The sequence below is a fragment of the Lissotriton vulgaris genome, chromosome 3_1 (assembly GCF_964263255.1).
Source record: "Lissotriton vulgaris chromosome 3_1, aLisVul1.2, whole genome shotgun sequence".
NCBI classification, from domain to species: Eukaryota; Metazoa; Chordata; class Amphibia; order Caudata; family Salamandridae; genus Lissotriton; species Lissotriton vulgaris.
This window is the reverse complement of record NC_141689.1, coordinates 952,830,983-952,852,064: the sequence shown is the minus strand read 5'-3', so window position 1 is coordinate 952,852,064 and position 21,082 is coordinate 952,830,983. Positions and strand designations below refer to the sequence as shown.

Here is a 21,082-nt window from a genome sequence, read left to right as displayed (position 1 = left end):
GAAAGCCTGATCTTCAGTCTGTCCCTCAGAGTCCGAGCAGAAAACTGCTGGCAGATGACACAATCCTCAGGGACATGATCTTCAGGGAGGCACACGATGCAGACATCATGGGGATCACTCTTGGCCTTCTTCCTCCCATATGCTGGGCACAAGCTGCGTCCACTTCACCTTCAAGAGAACGACGACCCACCAACACCAGCAACAGGCCGCCCGCAGAAGCTGGAACAAGATCACAGCAGACCAGCTCGCCACCTCCCTGAGCCAGCACCCTCCTGCCAGCTCAGCGAACCCCAGCCAGGCCGCCGACAACCTCACGAAGTGGATCAGCAACTGCGCGGACGAACTCGCCCCACTGAGGACCCCGCCTAGCAGACCCGGCAGCAAGAAGGCCCCATGGTTCACCGACGAACTCAAGAGCTCCAAGAAGAACTGCCGAGCCCTCGAGAAAGTCTGGAGAAGGGAACCGACACCGGACAACAGGACCTCCCTTAAACTTGCCACCCGGAAACACCACCAGCTGATCCGCGCCGCCAAGAAAACAGCATTCAAGGACCGGTTGGACAACAACGCACACAACTGCAAGGAACTCTTCAACATCGTGAAAGAGCTTTCCAACCCCAGCGCAGGAAACAACGACATCACCCCATCGCAAGACCTCTGCAACTCCCTCGCTTCATACTTCCACAACAAGATCGCGGACATACACAACAGCTTCAACAACCAACCAACGCACACCATGACCGAGCAACAACCCCACACCAACACCCTCCACGCCTGGACCCCGATCAGCACCGAAGACACCATCTGCACGATGAACTCCATCCACTTCGGATCACCGACCGACCCCTGCCCTCACCACGTCTTCAACAAGGCCAACGCTGTCATCGCACCCCACCTGCGAGACATCATCAACACATCCTTCGACACCACCATCTTCCCTGAGAGCTGGAAACACGCCGAACTCAGCGCTCTACTCAAGAAACCAACAGCGGACCCCACCGACCTCAAGAATTACCGCCCCATCTCGCTCCTCCCGTTTCCAGCCAAAGTCATCGAGAAGACCGTCAACAAGCAGATGGCCGCCTTCCTCGAGACGAACGGATCCCTCGACCCCTCACAGTCCGGCTTCCGAGCCAACCACAGCACCGAGACCGCCCTCATCGCCGCCACCGATGACATCCGAGCCCTGATGGACAATGGAGAAACAGCGGCCCTCATCCTCCTAGACCTCTCCGCGGCATTCGACACGGTCTGCCACCGCACCCTAGTACGGCGCCTCAGCAACATCGGAATCCAGGACAAGGCGCTGGAATGGATCATCTCCTTCCTCGACGGAAGAACACAGAGAGTCCGCCTACCACCGTACAAGTCAGAGGCCTCCGAAGTCATCTGTGGCGTCCCCCAAGGATCATCTCTGAGCCCCACCCTCTTCAACGTCTACATGAGCCCCCTCGCGGCCATCGTACGCAAACACAACCTCAGCATAATCTCCTACGCCGACGACACCCAGCTGATCCTCTCCCTGACCAACGACCCCGCCACCGCCAGAGCCAACCTGCACGAAGGGATGAAAGAGGTAGCCGAGTGGATGACGACCAGCCGCCTGAAACTGAACTCGGACAAGACAGAGGTCCTCATCCTGGGCTCCTCACCCTCCGCCTGGGACGACTCCTGGTGGCCTCCCGCCCTGGGCACCGCACCCAAACCGACAGACCATGCACGCAACCTGGGCTTCATCCTGGACTCCTCCCTCTCCATGACCAGGCAAGTCAACAACGTCTCCTCGGCGTGCTTCAACATCCTACGCATGCTACGGAAGATCTTCTGGTGGATCCCCACCGAGACCAGGAAGACCGTCACCCAGGCCCTCGTCACCAGCCGACTGGACTACGGCAACGCCCTCTACGCCGGTACCACCGCCAAGCTCCAGAAGAGACTCCAGCGGATCCAGAACGCCTCAGCCAGACTCATCCTCGACATCCCACGAACCAGCCACATCTCCGGACATCTGAGAGACCTTCACTGGCTCCCCGTCAACAAAAGAATCACCTTCCGCCTCCTCACCCACGCACACAAAGCCCTACACGACCAAGGCCCGAGCTACCTCAACAGCCGAGTCAACTTCTACGCTCCCAAACGCCACCTCCGATCAGCCAACCACGCCCTCGCCGCCGTCCCCCGCATCCGAAGAGCGACTACAGGAGGAAGGTCCTTCTCCTACCTGGCCGCCAAGACCTGGAACTCCCTCCCTCCCGACCTGCGCCTGACCCAAGACCACCTCTCCTTCAGGAAGAAGCTGAAGACCTGGCTGTTCGAGCAGTAGCGGCACCCCCCCCCCCCCCAGCGCCTTGAGACCCTACGGGTATGTAGCGCGCTTTATAAGTGTCACTGATTGATTGATTGATTGACTTATCAAAAAGGCCAGGCATTTTAGAGCCCTAAAACGCCTAAAACAGCACAAAAAAGAGAAAGAACACCAAGAAGTAAACTGCAACACTTTTAGAACGCAAAAGTGCCAAAAAATCCAATAAACCCTTGAAACAAGGGAGAGCTCAATGCCAGGGTCCTGTAAGCAGGAGCCGGAAAAAAGAACTGAAAGTAGAGGGACCTGCTATGGATTCTGGGATACTGGGAGAAGTTCTGGAAAGTTCTCTTAAAGGCACAGTATCCTATTTAAGCCACATAATGGCAGCCTATGGGGCTTGTCTGTCCCTACCTTCCTCTCTATCATTCCAGAGTCTTTGACTGGGGGAGGCAAGTTTCTCTATGGTAGAAACTGGCAGGCTGTGTTGTGTGTGGTGTTTTTTTGGTGGAATTTCTAGTTGAAGTACTGGACAGTGTAGCCTGTGGATATAGGCTGCATTATTTGTCTTTAAATTCTCTCTTAAGTGTCTTTGCAGTTTCTGCATTATTTTGACAACTTAAGAGATTATTTTTGATTGCCGGGGTCCACGCACATGGGCGGGACTATTCACTAGATTATGACTATACACAGAGATCCCCTACTACAGAAAATACAGTTCTATTTAATGCAACAGTTTCATTTTAGTGCAGACATGTTTATAATGTTTACAGCACAACATCATCGGTGTTCTCACCTGAGCTAACAAAAGAGAAACAGATTTGAGACATATGGGAAAGGCACAGCTGTAAACATGTTGTAGATTTCTGCTACTAAAATATAATGCCCAGGTGCCTTACCATGTTTATTTCTTTAATGGCATCAGCAAGTTCTTCTGATGATGTGCATTTACTTAACAGTCAAAAAAGCATCAGTCATTTTTGGTAAATTACATTCTGGAGAACAGCTTCAATAGCAAAATCAGATGAGAAAGTAGGTGGATAGCATGAATCTAAATAATTTAGAAAACTAGCTAGCTATCTTCTCTAATGCAGTAAGTTAAAAAACCACATGCAGTGCTCATTACAGATTTTTTTAAACACATGAATACAATTTTTTTTCCAATCTATTCACCACAAAGAATGTAGCCTTCAACCTGGAAACGTTGCAACCTGCCTTTTTACTGCAGAATACCGGTAAGTCTCTCAGCTATCTAAGCAACAGACAAACAAAGGTAACCATAAACCTAACCCTATACTAATAACAATTCAGATCTTCGTACATTTTCAGCTCGTGTTTCCATCAAATATTTATTGGTAAATTCTGGATTAGTGAATGAATTGGTCCCGTCCTTAGTAGTAGCTCTCCTAAAAGTAGCATCATTGTCATGACACTTATGACTACAATGCCAAAGTACTAGCTCAATATCTGAAAGCCTCTAATCACTTGAACATTCTCTTTGGCATAGTCTTGTATTTATATTCTTGTTCCAGCAATCATTAATACAAGACCTGTAGGCTTCTCTATCTACACTAAACTATTATGCCTTAGTAGTAAAAGACAAATTACAGGGAACTTTTACCCTGGTTTCCATTTTGAGAAGATTGAATGTGTTTTGTCTACTGGATGCGCAACAAGAACATAATTTTTTTTAAATCAGGAATTAATTTATCAATGTATGCTCTACAATCAACTACTGAATATTGTAGAGAACTAAAGTGTGTATGCTGTATTAGCAGTTTGTATTCGAAAATGTTCTGGTGCATTATAAAGTGCAAGTATCATTGACCACGAAGGGCCTGATAAATTAAACTGGTTTAGAATTATCACAACTTTAATTTCAAAGTCTGACTTCCTTCTGTCTCTGTGTTGGTTCAGTTTCTCTGATTCCACAAAAAAGGAATTCAAGAGAAAGGGCTTGTTCATTTCCCAGTTTGCATTTAACAGATGTTTAAGGGGGAGGAGGGGGGGTCTAATGACAGGTTCTTTGTTAATTTGGCTTCCTAGGATCAAGCCAAGTTTGCGTCCCAAAATATAGTGCAAACAGTTTGGTTTGATGAGTGGGCTAGGCTGAATCCTATTGTCTCAATTAAATCATACAGTCATTACACGGCTAAGGAAGGAACAAAGAAATGGTCTAACTTCAGGTTATGAGATCATTTCATATAGTACTGGAGGGAAGAGCCTCAGCACACAACAAGGAAAAGCACACCACATGAAGATGGCCGCCGCTTTAGGAGTATCGCTGACTACATAAGGGGCAAGAAGTGATGCAAAGAAGTATATATTTTCCTGAATTCCTCTACATCAATATTTGCAGCTAGATAATCCCCTGCTCATAGTTGAGACACCACTTCCTCCAAGCATGAGAGCAGAAAGTATTTCAATGAGCACATTACCATCTCTGACCCACTGTTGGGCATCAGCTAGATCAGAGCACCAGAGGTACAGAAGCACCGCTCTACTTCAGGCACATTCACCAATAATCATGGCTCACTTCTCCAGTCACATAATTTGTGTGGGCACTGCTCAACATAGTGCCTCAGTGGGATAGCCCATGAACTCCGTATGACTACACCCCCAAACTCAGTAGCAGGGCACCGCATATTATTTGGTGTATTATTTGGTGTATATTCCCAGGTTGTATTCAAGTTCTAGTCTGGAGTCCTCATCAGAAATGAGTTTTACTGCCCTGTTTATTTTGCCTGATGTTGCCTTTACTTCATTATTTTCACAATGAAACTTGCCAATACCTTGTCTGCCATTACAATCTGAACCCCTACCTCTACAAAGACTTGGGGGGCCAGTGGCAAGATAAAACTATAACAAAAGGATGCCAATGCAAGTGTAGCTTACATCTTAATAAAGCATTGAGCACATTCAGAATACATGTTACAGAAGAGTACTAGTCCAAACATAAGGATACCTCCCACTGGAGGATTTGCAAATCAGTTGAATTGCTCTGGCAGCAGAGACAGAAAGTTGGTGCTTAGTGTGAATCAGAGAAGCCTAAACCACTAACTGCCCAGACAATACTAAACAAAGTGGTACCCAGAGACAGGTGTCTTTCAGAACAAGATCTGTCAAAGTCCCTTCAACTATCAAAGACTAAGGTAGATCTTGAAATGTTCTCAATATCCTGGATACAGAAAGATCCTTAAAAAAACAGCAGTTCACCTCCCTAAAAGCCTAAATTACGAGTGCTGCACAAAGGATGTCGCTACAGAGTAGCTGGATAGGACTAAGGCACAATATACAATGCCAATGTAGTGCTGATGCAGGAGTATACATGCCAAAATCCAGAGGTACTTAATTTCTTGGTGCCTGTGGAGTGAACTGAGGAACCCTGATAACACTGTTCAGTCATACACCTGCTGAAAATGTCTACGGAAAGACTCAAAATAAAAAATATGTTAAAATAAATGTGTATACTATAGCACTCATCTTAGAAAGCCAGCAAAGTGACCCCGTCCACTTGGCAGGTTAAAAGGTACAAACAAGTAGGACAAGTGCACAACCTCCAGTTTTAGAAAAAAGTTTTTTTGGTTTAGTGAATTATTTATAAAGAATAACTTACCCACATCTCAAATGTTGAGGATAAAAAGAATTGTATCTGATGAACATAAAGTTGAACAAAGAATTAAAGAAATGTCTGACAGATTCAGTAAAAGAGGATATCCTGCAACCATCATTGCTAAATCGTCCCTAAAATGTCAACAAATCACACGGAATGAAACTCTAACTAAAAGCAAAGGAAAAGAAACCACCAGGATGGTGGTAGTCACGAAGTTCACAACGTCTAGTCAGACTTTTAAAAAAATCATCAATAAATACTGGCCAATGCTAACCATGGAACCTGACTTTAAAAACTCATTCACTGAACTTCCACTATTTGCTTACACTAGGAACAGAAACCTAGGAGAAATCATCAAGAGAAAAGAACCAAGAAAAAAAGACGTACACAGGCACGATGCCTTGCTTGAACTGTCAAAACTGCCATAACATCATTCGTGGAAATGTTATTCATCACCTCATGCGGGGTCAGGAAATCAAACTAAAAGTATCAGCCACTTGTGAAACCAACAACGTAATTTACCTTCTAAAATGTCCCTGCGGGAAAATCTATGTAGGGAAAACTGAACGCAAAATTCGTTTGCGCATCAATGAACATAAATCCAATATTAGGACTAAGAATGCTAAATCCACTGTGGCTATCCACTTCCTTGAATTTAAACACAACATTGCGCAATTAAGGTTCCTCATACTGGAAATTGTTGAAAAAACTGAGGGAAAAGATAACAACAAAGAACTATTGCGCAGAGAGAATTACTGGATTTATCACTTACAGGCTCTAAAACCGAATGGTTTAAATGAACGGACCGAATTCGTTTGCTATTTATAATATTCTCTGAATATTGTTTATATTGCTCATTACCTTCTGAACATGTGATGCCTCAATTTGATTTTCTTTATTTGTTATTTTATATTTTGACAGATTTGAAACTTTGCACTTAGTATTATAACTCTATACGCTGGTATTTTACCACCTTAAGATGGCCGCCACCCTTTGGCTCTTGATCACGTGACTGTTTACTCCAGTCCGTCTTACTATGTTTACTATTTACTCTAACACTCGCGTTTAAATCGGCAACCCGATCGTTACTAACATCACCGCCCACGGTGTACCGGACGATTCACTGAACGCGCGTTTTTCATCTATATTCAGGTAAGAAGTCCTGAAAGCGTTACGCTGCCTTTTTGAAGCGCTTTGGTTATTTCTCGAAGCGCGAGTCGAGTTCTTTTCTTAAATGTCAGCCCTCTAATTGTCTGACACGCGATTCCGATAACTTTTTTCAGACTTACCTCAATCTCGACAATCTGATTACGTGAGTAGTTGACCTGTTGTAGCATTTTTACATAGCACGTTTTTCACTTGGGTCATAAGGTCAATCCAGCACACTAGTCACATCGTATCATAGAAGTGTTGTTTACTATAGAGTGATGATAATTGTATTAATGTACCTATAATATGTATACTTTCGTGTTGAACCTGAATTCATTGGTTGCATTGTATCTATTTTAGAATGCACTCCCTGATGAAGAGCGGACAACCCGCTCGAAATGCATTGGAGGTTGGAATATGTTCAAAACCCATAATTTCATGATGCTTTTGAAATATCTGAAATGAAATAAGAATTAAGTGAAGAAAATGAACTTTTTTCTTTTGAATGAATAAAATTCAACAAGTCTAAACAAGAAGCCTTTACTGTGATCACTTACAAGGAGTGCCCCTGTACGGTTTTGTGACCAAATATCTTTTGGAAACACACAGCTATAAGGTTAAAAGGTACCACAGGAAAGGCAGGCAAGTGGGCATGGGCTTGTGCATATTTTTCTCTTTAGTTTGCAACAAAGCCTAGATGTAAATGCAGCCCCACTTGCATCATGCCTCAACCACACTAGCATATGGGATTCTTTTTGATATTAAGTCACATGCAATGACAGGCAATCAAAAAAGACTTAATTCTTTATTATTATTCAGCTTGATATGACATGGGGAGTTACTATGTCCTTGTTAAGAATTCACTCTACCTCCCACCGGATTTTTTTAATAAACTAACAGTGAAAACCTTTGCATCTATTTTTAAGGGTGAATGATCCTTCGGTGGTGAGAAGAAACAAGTTACTTGCCTGTAACTTTAGTTCTCCAGTATTGGTAACTTTCATAGTTTCCCATTGCTTGTATCATTCCCCGTCGTCGGAATGGGAGCCTCTGTAATAATATATATATATCTAGGTAAATACACCCTAATAGGTGTAAAAAAGTAAAAAATTAGGCCTAGGCCTCATTATCTTTTGTAGCCTATTGGTGTCATTATGTAAAAAGACCCAAAGTCACCTTAGCAACCAATCAGATCAGCCTCACCCTGTAGAACCTTCCTGAGAAAGCTCAGAGCCTCAGATTTTCGCAGCCGTTGGTTTGCCACATAATCACCTAGCCCTAAAGTGAGCTTTCCCAGGGGAGGCGGGTGGGCACATGGGAATCTATGAAAGTTACCAATACTGGAGAACTAAAGTTACAGGTAAGTAACTTGTTTCTTACTCCAGTATTGGAACTTTCATAAATTCCCATTGCTTGTATCAGAGTAGATAGCAGTTCGCATACCTCAAACATTTCGTGCACAGTTACAGAATCATTATAAACTAATGACATCACAGATTATAACAACCATAAAGCAGTAACAAAGCATAAGAAACGAAATGTTTGAAAAAACAGGAGGAGGGAAGAGAGGAAAGCTCACCTCTTATTGGAAGAGATTTCTCAGGACTGCCTGTCCTACAGCCGAATCCTCCTTTGCAGCCGCCTCCAGGCAGTAGTGTCTCGTGAATGAGTGCGTACTGCTCCAGGTGGCCGCTCTGCAAATATCCTTTATGGATACTCCAGCAAACAGCGCTGTTGATGCTGAGATAGACCTTGTGGAATGTGCCTTCACCTGTCCTTGCAAAGGCTTGCCTGCCGCCTGGTGGCAGAACCGGATCGCACTTGTTATCCATCTAGAAATCCCTTGTTTTGACAATGGAAATCCTTTCCTTGGGGCTCCGAAAGCCACAAACAGCTGGGGTGTCTTTCGAAATCCAGCTGTGCGTTGTAGATAGAATTTCAAACATCTCTGAACGTCCAGAGAATGAAGTGTTCTCTCAGCCTGGGTTGAAGGTCGAGGAAAAAAAGACTTCAAAACCACTGGTTCGTTAAGATGAAAGTCTGTCGGTACCTTCGGAATGAACTTGGGGTTCATTCGTAGGATCAATGTATCATTCTTGAACTGCAAGAAGGGTTCTTTGATAGTTAAAGCCTGAAGCTCTCCTACTCTCCTTGCAGAGGTGAGTGCCAAAAGAAGCGCCACTTTCCACGATAGGAACTTTAGGTCCGCTTTATGTACTGGCTCAAATGGCGATCTCATCAGTTGAGCCAGGACCACATTCAAGTGCCACACCGGAGGTGGTGGCCTAACTGGCGGAAAATCTCTAAACAGTCCTTTCAGGAATTGTTTTATTACTCTTGCTGATAATAGAGAAGGGCCCGATCTCGTTCTTCTATATCTGGAAATAGCTGCCAAGTGGACCTTGATAGAAGCATGAGCCAGGCCTGCCTGTGCCAACGATAGAATGTATGGCAAGAGTTGATGCGGAGCTGAAGAGAATGGATGTACTTTTTCTCTCTGGCACCACAAATAGAACCTCTTCCATTTCGCTCTATATGTCTTATTAGTGCTAGGAGCTCGTGCCTGTGCCAAGATGTTTCTGCATTCTTCTGAGATGTTTAAATCCTTAAACTCTCTGTATTCAGGAGCCAAGCTGTTAATTGAAGCGAGCTCGGGTTCGGGTGAAGAACCTGGCCGTTGTACATTGACAGAAGTGTCTGTTTGGGTTGCAGATGAATGGGCTGTGTCTCTGATAGAAGAAGCAACTCCGTGTACCAAAACTGGCGAGCCCAGGCAGGCGCTATTAGTATCATCCTGCACCTGTCCATCTTGAGCTTCTTGAGGACTCGAGGAATCAGGGGAAATGGCGGAAAGGCGTAAACAAACGCGCCTGACCAAGACATCGAAAGGGCATTCCCCAGTGACCCTCGATGGTGTTCCCTGCTTGCATAACACCAGCACATTTCTTGTTCCCTGGTGTTGCAAACAGGTCGATCGCTGGGGTCCCCCAACGGAAGATGTCCTTGACCACTGTGCTCTCCAATTCGTGCGAGACTGCTCTCAGGCGGCTTAGTGTATCCGCCTTTGTGTTGCATACTCCTGGAAGGTGTTCTGCCACGAGCGTGATGTTCTGCGATATCGCCCATTCCCACAGTATTTGGGCTTCCTGTGAAAGCAGTGGCGATCTTGTGCCTCCCTGCTTGTTGACTTAATGCATTGCGGTGGTGTTGTCCGTCCGCACCAGGATTGCCGAATCTGCAATCCTTGGAAGGAAAGCCAACATCGCCAATCGAATAGCTCTTAGCTCCAGAACGTTGATATGTAAGCGACGTTCTTCCAGAGTCCAGTGACCACTGACCTGGAGGTCTTGCATGACCGCTCCCCAACCTTGAAGAGAAGCGTCCGTGGTAATGACGTGAGGAGCCGGTGCAGCCCTGAAACTGAGTCCTACAGTGAGGTGAGATCTCTTCATCCACCATGAAACCGACCGTTTCATCTGCTGGGTAACCGTCACCCTGTCGTCGAACGACCCATCCACTTGTCTCCACTGAAGGTCCAGTTCTTCCTGCAAGGGGCGCATTCGCAGCCTGCAGTGCGGAATCAATTGAATACAGGATGAAATCGACCCTAGAAGAGATTTGTACATCCTGACTGTTATCCAACATTTCTTCTGCAAACGAGTGGCTGACGACATGAGTTTCATCTGTCTCTCTTCCGATGGGAAGGCCTTGCACACCTGAGTATCGAGTATCGCTCCTAAGAATTTCACCGTACCTGCCGGTTGAAGAACCGATTTCTCCTTGTTGAGTTGTAAACCCAGATGAATAAAGAGGTTTAGGCATGTGTTCACTGCTTTTGATGCCTCTTGTAAGCTTGGAGCCTTCAGCAGCCAGTCGTCTAAGTACGGGAATACTTCCAGCGACTGTCTTCTCAGAAATGCTGCTACCGGGGCCAGCACTTTTGTGAATATCCGAGGAGCGGACTTTAATCCAAATGGGAGCACCATGAACTGGAAGTGACTCTTGCCTACTGTAAAGCGAAGGAAACGTCTGTGAGCTGGATGGATCGGGATATGAAAATAGGCATCTTTCAGGTCTAATGTTGCCATGAAGTCGCCTGGGTTCAAGAGGCACAATATGTCCTGAAGTGAAATCATCCGAAACGACAGCTTCATGAGATAGGTGTTGAGCTCCCTCAAGTCCAGGATAGGACGCCACTTTTGTTTTGTTTTGCGGATCAGAAAAAATCTTGAATAGAAACCTTCTCCTCTTTGTGATAGGGGAACACGCTGGATAGCCCCCTTCAGAAGCATTTGTTGAACTTCCTTTTGTAGAAGGTTTAGATGTTTCGAAGTAGTGGCGTGGGGAGCTCTTGTAGGTGGAAATGCCTGGAATTCTAGTGTATGCCCATTTCGGATGATGTTCAATACCCACTGATCCGATGTTATATCTTCCCAGCTGCTCAGATGTTGTGATATCCTGCCGCCCACTGGAGATCCCAGAAGCGGAGGAACAGTTGGAAGAGTCAGGAGGCCGCTATTGACGCTTGCCAGCGTCCTTGCCCTGACGCCCCTGTCGTCCACGAGCGTTCTGACGAGAGAAAGACTGGGATTGCGACTGTCGCTGATAGTACTGATTGCCGTACTGAGGTCTGTACGACTGCGACTGCTGCGAGTATCGCTGCTGCTGATAACCTCCTCTTGGTGAAGTGAAACCTCTTCCTCGTGCTCCACGGAACGGTGTTCTCCTATATTGTAGGTTTCCCAGAGCCCTTGCTGTCTCTGTGTCTTTCTTTATACCCTGTAGGGTCTCATCGACATGTTTCCCAAATAACATGTCCCCATCAAAGGGCAAGTCCAAAATCCTATTCTGGACCTCTGGCCGGAAGTAAGTCGCTCGCAGCCACCCTTGTCGCCGAAGAACCGCCGCGCTGCCCAGAGCACGGAAAGAGATGGTGGCGATGTCCATCGCGCAGTCTATCATTTCCGAAGAGGAACGTTGCCCTTCTTCTAGCAGTTTCTGTGCTTCGGCTCTAGAATCATCCATTAGAAGGTCCACATAGTGTGCCACATCACTCCACATCTGGCGGTCGTATCTTGCTAGGATCGCCAATGCATTCGCCGCTCTGACTAATAAGCTAGCCATCGACGAAAAACGCTTCCCCGCGTTGTCCAACCTTCTACCCTCCTTGTCTGGTGGAGTTGTGAGGGTGGCCGAAGGATTCCACGACTTCTTTTGCGCCGCCTGCGATATGACCGAGTCTGGTCTAGGTTGTCCAATCAAGCAGGCGGGACTGTCATCCGGAGCTTTATATTTTTTCTCCAAGCGCGGAAGAGTTGGAATGACCGTCGCTGGGGACTGCATCACCTTCTTTCCTTCCTCCCATATGTGTTCTACAATGGGAATCGAACGCACCGCCTTATGGTATGCCTCTTTAAAATCGTACAAGAAACAATCCGTAGATGTTGTAGGCATTGCTAGATTAAAGCGTGCTGTGGCTCTTTCCATCAAACTGAAGAAACCTCCTACATCTGCCGGAGGCGAATCGACCGGGTCTGGCACTGGTGAAGCCGGATCCGGAGCTATATACTGGTTCCATTCGTTATCAGGGTCTTGATCCTGGTTCTGCCCTGTTTCATCCTCATCCGAGGTATCAACTTGGACATGCGTCTGCCGAGGATATTCCCTCTCATATTCCTCCTGTGCAGGCAGTACTGACTGAGCTGCCACCACCTGCGGTTGAACCTGCGCTTGACCTTCCACTGGTCGCGACCCTTGCCTGCTCCTATACTCCTCCAGCATTGCCCTTAAGTCTGTCAAAAGACTCATAGGCATCGTTACCATGCCCTGCTGTGGTTGGGTTTCCTGGTATGGGACCTGTCTTTGAGGTCGCTGTTCCTGTTGATAATAATACTCCTCATCCAAGTCCGAATCATGGTATTTTAGATTTAACTGAGATGGACTGTATGCATCCCCATACATCTCATTCTCCTCCTCTGAGTAGTCCTCCTCATCCAACAAAAGGGCTGGAGGTAATGAAGGCACCTTTCTAGGTGAAGTCATATCTGGAGTTATCCTCCTCTTTCTGATGCTTTCTGCAGCACCTGCCGTCGACGGCGTTGAAAACAAATCCACATTCTCCTTATTTTGAATCGTCGTCGACGGGACCGTCGACAAGAGTCCCTTCACCGTCGACGGAATCGTCGACGGAACTGTCGTCGTCGACGGGCTCATCATCGTCGACGGGATAGTCGACGGAACCGTCCTCGTCGACGGGCTCGTCGTCGTCGACGCGATCGTCGTCGAGATTGCCACCGTCGACGGAATAGTCATACTCGACGGGATGGTCTTCGTCGACGAGGTGGTAACCGTCGACGTGGTTATCGTCGTCGACGCTGTCGTCGATCCAGTCTTCGTCGACTGAATCGCCGAAGTCTTCGTCGACGCTCTCGTCGTTGTCGTCCTCGTCGTCGCTGGATGGCTCGTCGACGACTGAGGGGAAAAATTCACCTCAGATGTTTTAGAGTCTTTCTTGACCACTGTAGAGGCCTCCACAGTCGTTTTTTTGAAGGACTTGGCTACTTTTTCCTGGTGGGGAGGCCCAGCCGAGCTCTCATCCAGTTTAGCCTTTTGCCCCTGTGGTGCTTGCCTTTCCCTCTCCTTTACACTCGCGTGAGGAGATTCGTTAGGCCCTGGCTTGCCAGACCTATCAGAGGTCCCACGCATAGCCTTTGAGGGGGGTTCAGTTGAAACCTCCACAGATGATCCACCCCTCTTCAAAGATGTCTTAGAAGATGATGATCTGGCATCTTCCTCATCACCAGAAACGACTATTTCCCTCCTTTCCAACTTCCTGAGCCACAGAAGTAGCCTTCCTTCACGATCACGGAGGGTTTTCACTGGCATCCTCCTGCATATACTACACCCCTCTACCTTATGGTCTGGGTATAGACAGAATATACAGTCATTATGTTGATCTTCAGCATAAAGTCGTTTTTTGCCACAAGTGGCACAAGACCTGAAAAGGCTCTTTTCCTTATCAGCCATGACAAGTTTGAAAGAAATCCTGTCAGAAAAACTGTTTAAATAGTACCTCAAGTAGAAGTTAGAGCAGAGCTCTAAGGAGACTCCCTGTCACCAACGATGCGGTAGAAAATCTGAGGCTCTGAGCTTTCTCAGGAAGGTTCTACAGGGTGAGGCTGATCTGATTGGTTGCTAAGGTGACTTTGGGTCTTTTTACATAATGACACCAATAGGCTACAAAAGATAATGAGGCCTAGGCCTCATTTTTTACTTTTTTACACCTATTAGGGTGTATTTACCTAGGTATATATATATATATATATATATATATTATTACCGAGGCTCCCATTCCGACGACGGGGAATGATACAAGCAATGGGAATCTATGAAAGTTCCAATACTGGAGTAAGTTAAAAGTATGAACTGGCACCAACTAAAAGTTAAAGGAAATCAGTGTACCATGGTCTCATTAATATTGCCAAAGTCCAAAGAACTCGTTTTTGAGGTTTTGAAATCTTAAAGCACAATTTGTCATTTTACTGCTACAAATATACAAGGAGTTTATGTCTAAAAAAAGCAGCCAGTAAAAATCCTAAAACATACAGCCAGTAAAACTGCAGTGAAAGCTTTTGAGTGTGTTATGAAGTTGCCATTGCAATATTAATCAAATAAGGTAAAAGTTAACATGTTCAGAAGTGGCATATATTACATACTTTGGAGACCTCTTACCTCTTCCTTTTTACCGAGATGATCTGTAAGAGATAGAAAAAAGACTAATGAAGATTACATATAATTGAATGTGGCAAAGGAAATTAGCTGTACTGTTTGGAGAACAATACCCATATTGGTTTCAGACTGGAAGTCCTTGAGTGCCACCGTGGTAGGCTTATCTTTTCCTTGATTCTTTTTTTTCTCTTTCTTGTGTGGACCCTTGGACTGGGGAGAAGCATTACCAGTACTGTTGTGTTCCTTGGAGAGAAAAAATATATATTTGCTTAATTCAACCTTTTTCTTTCAATATATCTTTTCTGCTATTTAAGCAACAATGCGTTGCTAGAACATATTCAAAAAATGTCTTTTTTTAAACTAGGAATAAAATCTGCATTATTAAGACATTTCCCCCTAAGCATGTAGTCTGGCTTGGTGCTCGATAAAAAAACATATGTGATTTATTTACAATTTTGATATGACATTAAGCTTAATACAACTGGATTACACAAGATGTCTTTTTAAAGAAAATACACCTCTGAAGAGTGTGTTTTCAAGAAGTTGGTACTGTGGTCATCCTGAAACAGATTTCAGATACACTGAAGGGAGGGTCATTTGTAAGTAATCTTAGCTCTCCATCATAGAATGTTGATTGAATTCATAGGAAATGACTATATATGCCCCTCCGCGGAATGCCTGAAAATTTCCAAGGTAAAACTTGTTTCGAAACATTTACCTATCTAAAGGCACACTTTCTTTTATTTTAAGATATCCAAATGAACATTATAGACAATAATTCTGCAGTAAGTGTATATAACTCTTAATTTACAAAACACACAGTAGGTCAGCACCTTCACTGTGTTACAGTTACAAAATTGCACTATGCTTGAAGACAATGAGGGTGACCTTGTAGCATTGCCGAGTCAGTTGCTAGGAAGGTTACTGTCAAGCTTAGAGAGGGTATGAGGATCTTAAAAATAGACCACCTCATCCGCTTTCATTGTTGCCTGGGCAGAGGGTGAGATGTTCACAAATTAATTTTAAGTAAACATGATAGTGAACGAGGATTACAACTAAGTAATTATCCCTTCTCATTAAATGGGATATCCAATAAATCGATTTGTTTTATTCTATCCACCTTTTTAATTAAGCACACACAAAGAAAAATACCAAACTCAGGCAGTTAAAGGCATCGGATCTTGGTACCAGTGATGTATAAGACAACCATATGGAGAGTAAGGAATGTATGGGGTTTGGAGATCGCTTAATAAATGTATTTATTTATAGCCAACCAGAAGTCAAAATACATATTAAGGGGAGAGAATCAACAAGCATAAAGATAACACATAGAGCTGGCAGTCCTGTTTGCTATAAATTTAGAATCCTTCATATAGAAACTCACAGATACTGATAGGATACAGCCTATACTATACAATGTAAAATACAAGATTCTATAAGGTGGAGACTTCAATATATTTAGAAGTCAATCTGGTAGCCAATATTGATAAACTGGTATCTGTGAATTATGATGAACAAGTTTCTTACCTTCGGTAATGCCTTATCTGGTGGAGACAATATCTAGCCACGAATTCCTTACCTTTTACATTTTCTCAGGCGTCAGACTGGATCCGGAATTTTTTAGTGAGCAGTACCCCAGCGTCTGCAAGTGGCGTCGATCGGCTCCACGTCTGTCAGTGGCGTCGTCCGTGATGGAAGTGACTTGCGGTACCTATACAGGCGCCACCCACGCATGTGGTCGTCAGTTACTTTTGACGACTTTCCATGCTAAAACACTGACCACTGGTTTCAAAACTAGGGCCCTGAAAGGGCTATCCCTATCCCTAGAAATCTGTTTGCAGACCAAGGAGGATGGGTGGATCAGTAAGCAATCTGCAGCTATTTATAGTCCCTACCAGATAAGGCCGTTACCGAAGGGAAGTAACTTGTTCATCTGATAGCGTCTTCTTGTCGCAGATTCCCTACCTTCTGAATAGATTCACAATCAATACCATCTCCAGAGGAGGGCCTGAGAACTACTTTCAAACGCGAAAATCCTTAAGGTCTGAAAGGGCAAAGGGACCACCCCTGCAGACCTGACTGTCCTGATAGAAATATTTAGTAAACGCATGCAGGGAAGCCCACGTTGTTGCCAGGCAGGTGTACAAGGCCAGAACTCCACCTGCTAACCCAGTGGTGGCCGCTTTAGCTCTGGTGGAATGAGCCCACAAATCTCCAGGGGGCTGCTTCTTGACCAGTCCATTGCTGATTTTTATGCCGAGAATGATCCATCTGGAGATGGTCCACTTCTGCACTGCCAGACTACATTTGTACCTACATACCCCACAAAGAGTTGGTCGTCCATCGGGAATGCTTGTGTGCAGTCAAAGTAGAACAACAACACTCTTTTTGGGTCCAAATGGTGGAGGTGCTCCTCTTCTTTACAAGGATGTGGAGCAGCAGAAATGGTAGGTAAGGTGACAGATTGGTCTACATGAGAAGCGGTGACCACCTTTGGAGGAAAGGAAGCCCATTTGCGAAGCACAACTTTGTCAAGATAGACTGAGATGAAAGGCGTCATAGATGATAAGGCTTGCAGTTCACTTACTCTGCGGACAGAAGCAATTGAATTGCCAAAAGGAAAGCTGTTTACAAGGTAAAAATCTGAGGGGACAATTGTGTAGAGGCTCGTAGGGAGCACAAATCTAAAAAGTCAAAACAAAATTAAGGTCCCACTGAGGCATAATGAATGGTGAAGGAGGCAAGAGATGAGTAAGACCCATGTGGAACCTATGTATAATAGGGGACTTGAACAAAGAGGGTTCATCAGGTAGCCACAAGAAGGACGAAATGGCAGACAGATGGCCCTTAATAGTGCCTAGAGCAAAGCCCTGCTGGGCAAGAGAATGAATGAAAAGCAGAACTTCTGAAAAAGGGCCAGAATGGAGATCAGCTGATTTTTCTGTACATCATACCACAAATGTTTTCCAAAGGCAGGCATACACCGTCTTGATATTGGTTGCCTGGCTGCCAAGATGACATTACAGACTTTGGGAGGAAGGTCAAAAGCTGTCAACTGTCACCGCTCAAACTCTATGCAAGAAGGTGAAGAGTAGATTGGTTCAGGTGGAGAACTCTTTCCTGCTGCTGTGACAGAAGATCTTCCCGAAGGGGCAGCCTGATCAGAGTCTCGATGGCCATGCTCAGTAGTTCGGAATACCAGACTCTCAGTGTCCAACCCGAAGCCACAAGGACGATTTGGGCACAGTCATTCTTGATCTTCTTGAGAATTTTGGGCAGGAGTGATATGGGCGGAAAGACGTAAAGGAGGCCTGAGCTCCACTCAAGACTAAAAGCGGCTCAGAGTGAGTGCCGCCTTGGACACACCAGCATGCAAAATTGCAGTCACTGTGCATTCTCGGCAGAGGCAAACAGATCTAACTAAGGCTCTCCCAACTGCTGAAAGAGACCTTGCACCACCCCCCAGGTGGAGAAGCAATTTGTGATCCGGTAGGCATTTTCGGCTGAGCTGGTCTTTCCTGGGGACTCGCCAGGTGTTGAACCACCAGGGATATGCCCTGTGGTTCTACCCATGTCCAAAGAGGTAGGGCTTCCTGACATAGGGTCAATGACCCCACCCCATCCTGTTTGTTGCAGTACCACATGGCAGCGGTGTTATCTGTGAATAACTGTACCAGCCAACGCCTGTTGGAGGGCAGAAAGGCTTTCAATGACAGTCTGACTGTGCTGAGCTCAAGCACATTGATATGGAGTCTGGATTTCGCCGGAGACCAGAGTCCTCAGATCTCCACCTCTCCCAGATGACCGCCCCATCCCAGGAGTGATGCATCTGTCACTTCTGTGAGATTTGGTTTGGCGAAGAAACGGTGGTCTGCCTCCTACCCAATCCCAATTTATTAGGGATAGAGGCTGAAACATCGGTTATCATAGCCTAAATATTCTGGACATGTCGCTTGAAAGGGTGTGCCTGAAACTGCACTGTGTGAAGAACAGCTCCGATGAAAGGGTGCGTCTGAGAGGGAGTCAAGTGTGACTTTGGCACATTGATAGTGAACCTCAGAAGGTTTGCCGTAGTCTGGAGGTGGGAGATGACAACCTGGGGCGAGCCTGCCTTCAGCAGCCAGTCTGAGAGGTAGGGGAAGACTGGCACCCCTGACCTCCGCTAATGAGCTAGAACTACTGCAATCACTTTGGTGAACACCTGAGGGGCGCTGGTAAGGCCAAAAGGCAGCACGGCAAACTTAAAGTGCTTTTGGCTTATCAGAAACCACAGATAGTTCTGGTGAGCAGGCATGACGGGAATATAAAAATAAGTATCCTGCAAGTCAATCCGGTCTCCTGTGTCCTGGGAAGAAATGACCTGAGCCAATGTGAGCATTTTGAATTTCTCCTTTTTGAAGAAAAGATTTAGAGTTTGGAGATCAAGGATAGGACAATGGTCCATGTCCTTTTTGGGAACCAGAAAGGGAACCAGAAAGTAGCGAGAATAACAACCACAGCCTACTTCTGGCACCTGAGTTCTCTTTATGGCTCCCTCGGCCAAGAAAGCTGTGATCACCTTGCAGAGAACAGACAGACGATTCTCTGTCAGCCGATCGTGAGATAGTGGCATTGGCTGTGAGGGGCATTCTCGAAGGGAAGGAAGTAGCCCCTTTGGACAATCTGTAAAACCCACCTGTCGGATGTTATTGACTGCCAGTGGGGCAGGTGATGGCAAATCCTGTCACCAACTGGGTGCCCATGGTGGTACAGGGCCAGACTAGGAGGGTATGGAGCCTGATTCAGGAAGGGGGTGGCGAACTGACCAGATCGGTGGCCACCTAACCTACAAAGTCTATGTATACCGCACCCTCGGCCAAACAGAGGTGGGGGAGCCTGCGCAATGTTTGGACAGGAATTGGCACAGCTGGAATGCCCTTTCGTAGCTGCGAAAGGAGCAAAAGGCAGATTGAGGTGGACGTGGGGCAGTATAGAGGCCTAAGAACCTCGTCGTTGCATGAGAATCCTTTAAGAGCTAGAGTGTCAAATCTGCCTTGTCTTCGAAGAGAAGGGTGCAATTGAAGGGCATGTCCATAAAGGAAGCTTGGACAACCTCTGAAAAGCCAGTCGCCCTTAGCCAGGCGTGATGCCTAAGGGCCACTGTCATGGAAGCCGATCGGCCTAGCGAGTCGTTATTGTTAAGTAAGCATCGAATAGTGAACTTTGCCGCGTCTCTCCAGTCGGTGACAGCTTGGAGAGTAAAGCCCAGGCCTCCTCCGAGACCTGTGGCTGCACTTGCGCAACCATATACTGAAAAGCATGGCAATAACCCAAAAGTAATGGGGTGTTCAGGGACCGCAATGCCAGGCTGGCAGAAGGGATCATTGTCCCAAATTAGTCCAGTCTCTTGTACTCCCTATCCAGGGAAGCGGTAGGGAAAGAGCCATAATAGGTGGAGGCTTGGACCACCAAGCTCTTAGGGCTAGGATGTTGCGTGAGGAAGTTTAGATCCCCCAATGCGGGGTGATGGTGGGGGCAATCGTCCTATTCACAGGAGGCCTTGTGCTGGGTTTGGACAGGTACCCAGAAGGACATCTATGAGGGCGTCACTCAATAGGAGTAAGGGTTCTGACGTGGAAACTCCTGGCTGCAGCACCTCTGTCAAGAGATTAGTCTGGCCTGCCACCGTGTGTAACTGAAGGTCAAGGACCTCCGCACCACCATTGCGTTAGAGACTCCCTTCTCCATGGCCACGGTTCGAAGAAACAGCAGATGAGCATCTGTAGACTTATCCAGGCCACAGGCCTCCTCTAGGTTCTTACACCAGTCCAAACTTTAACCTACCTAATTGGGCTGGTATTCTAAAGGGTCTAGAGACCCCTCCCAGTCTTCCCAATGTCCCAGCCATTGTAAATAAGGCTCAGGCTCTGATCTAAAAGTAAAGCTCCTGCTGGCACCTGAGTCGGCATTGTGCGACGCCCACCCAGCTCTGTGTCAGAATTGGGATGACATTGGGGATGGCTCAAGGAGCATGGTCATCAGAACTAGCATAGGGGAAGGTCAAGATGGCACAAACGGCGTTGGACCGGATCCAGAAATGGATCCCTGGTGCAGAACCAGATGGGGCCCCTCCGACCCCGTGGGGCCCCAGTGTCAATGGGGTCAGGTCACCCAAATATTAGGCTCATGGTGGGAGGAGGGGGACTGCTCCGGTCCTTGGAAATTCGGGGAGGCGCAGAGTCAGGCACAGGTTCCGGGAAACGAGGCCAAGAATACAGAGTTTCCCTCATCTCGTAGGCAGTGGACTAGGA

At 46.3% G+C, this 21,082-nt stretch overlaps 1 protein-coding gene across 2 annotated transcripts in view; it reads right to left on the bottom strand.

Annotated features, from left to right (window-relative positions):
- Positions 1-21,082, bottom strand: part of GKAP1 (G kinase anchoring protein 1) — an 863,343-nt gene that overhangs the window by 424,046 nt on the left and 418,215 nt on the right. For both annotated transcript variants that reach the window (XM_086961315.1, XM_086961316.1), the window contains exons 5-6: positions 14,906-15,035; positions 14,796-14,818 (exon numbers count right to left, since the gene is read on the bottom strand). In XM_086961315.1, coding sequence (XP_086817441.1) covers positions 14,796-14,818; positions 14,906-15,035 — 153 coding nt within the window. The remainder of the gene's footprint in view (positions 1-14,795; positions 14,819-14,905; positions 15,036-21,082) is intronic.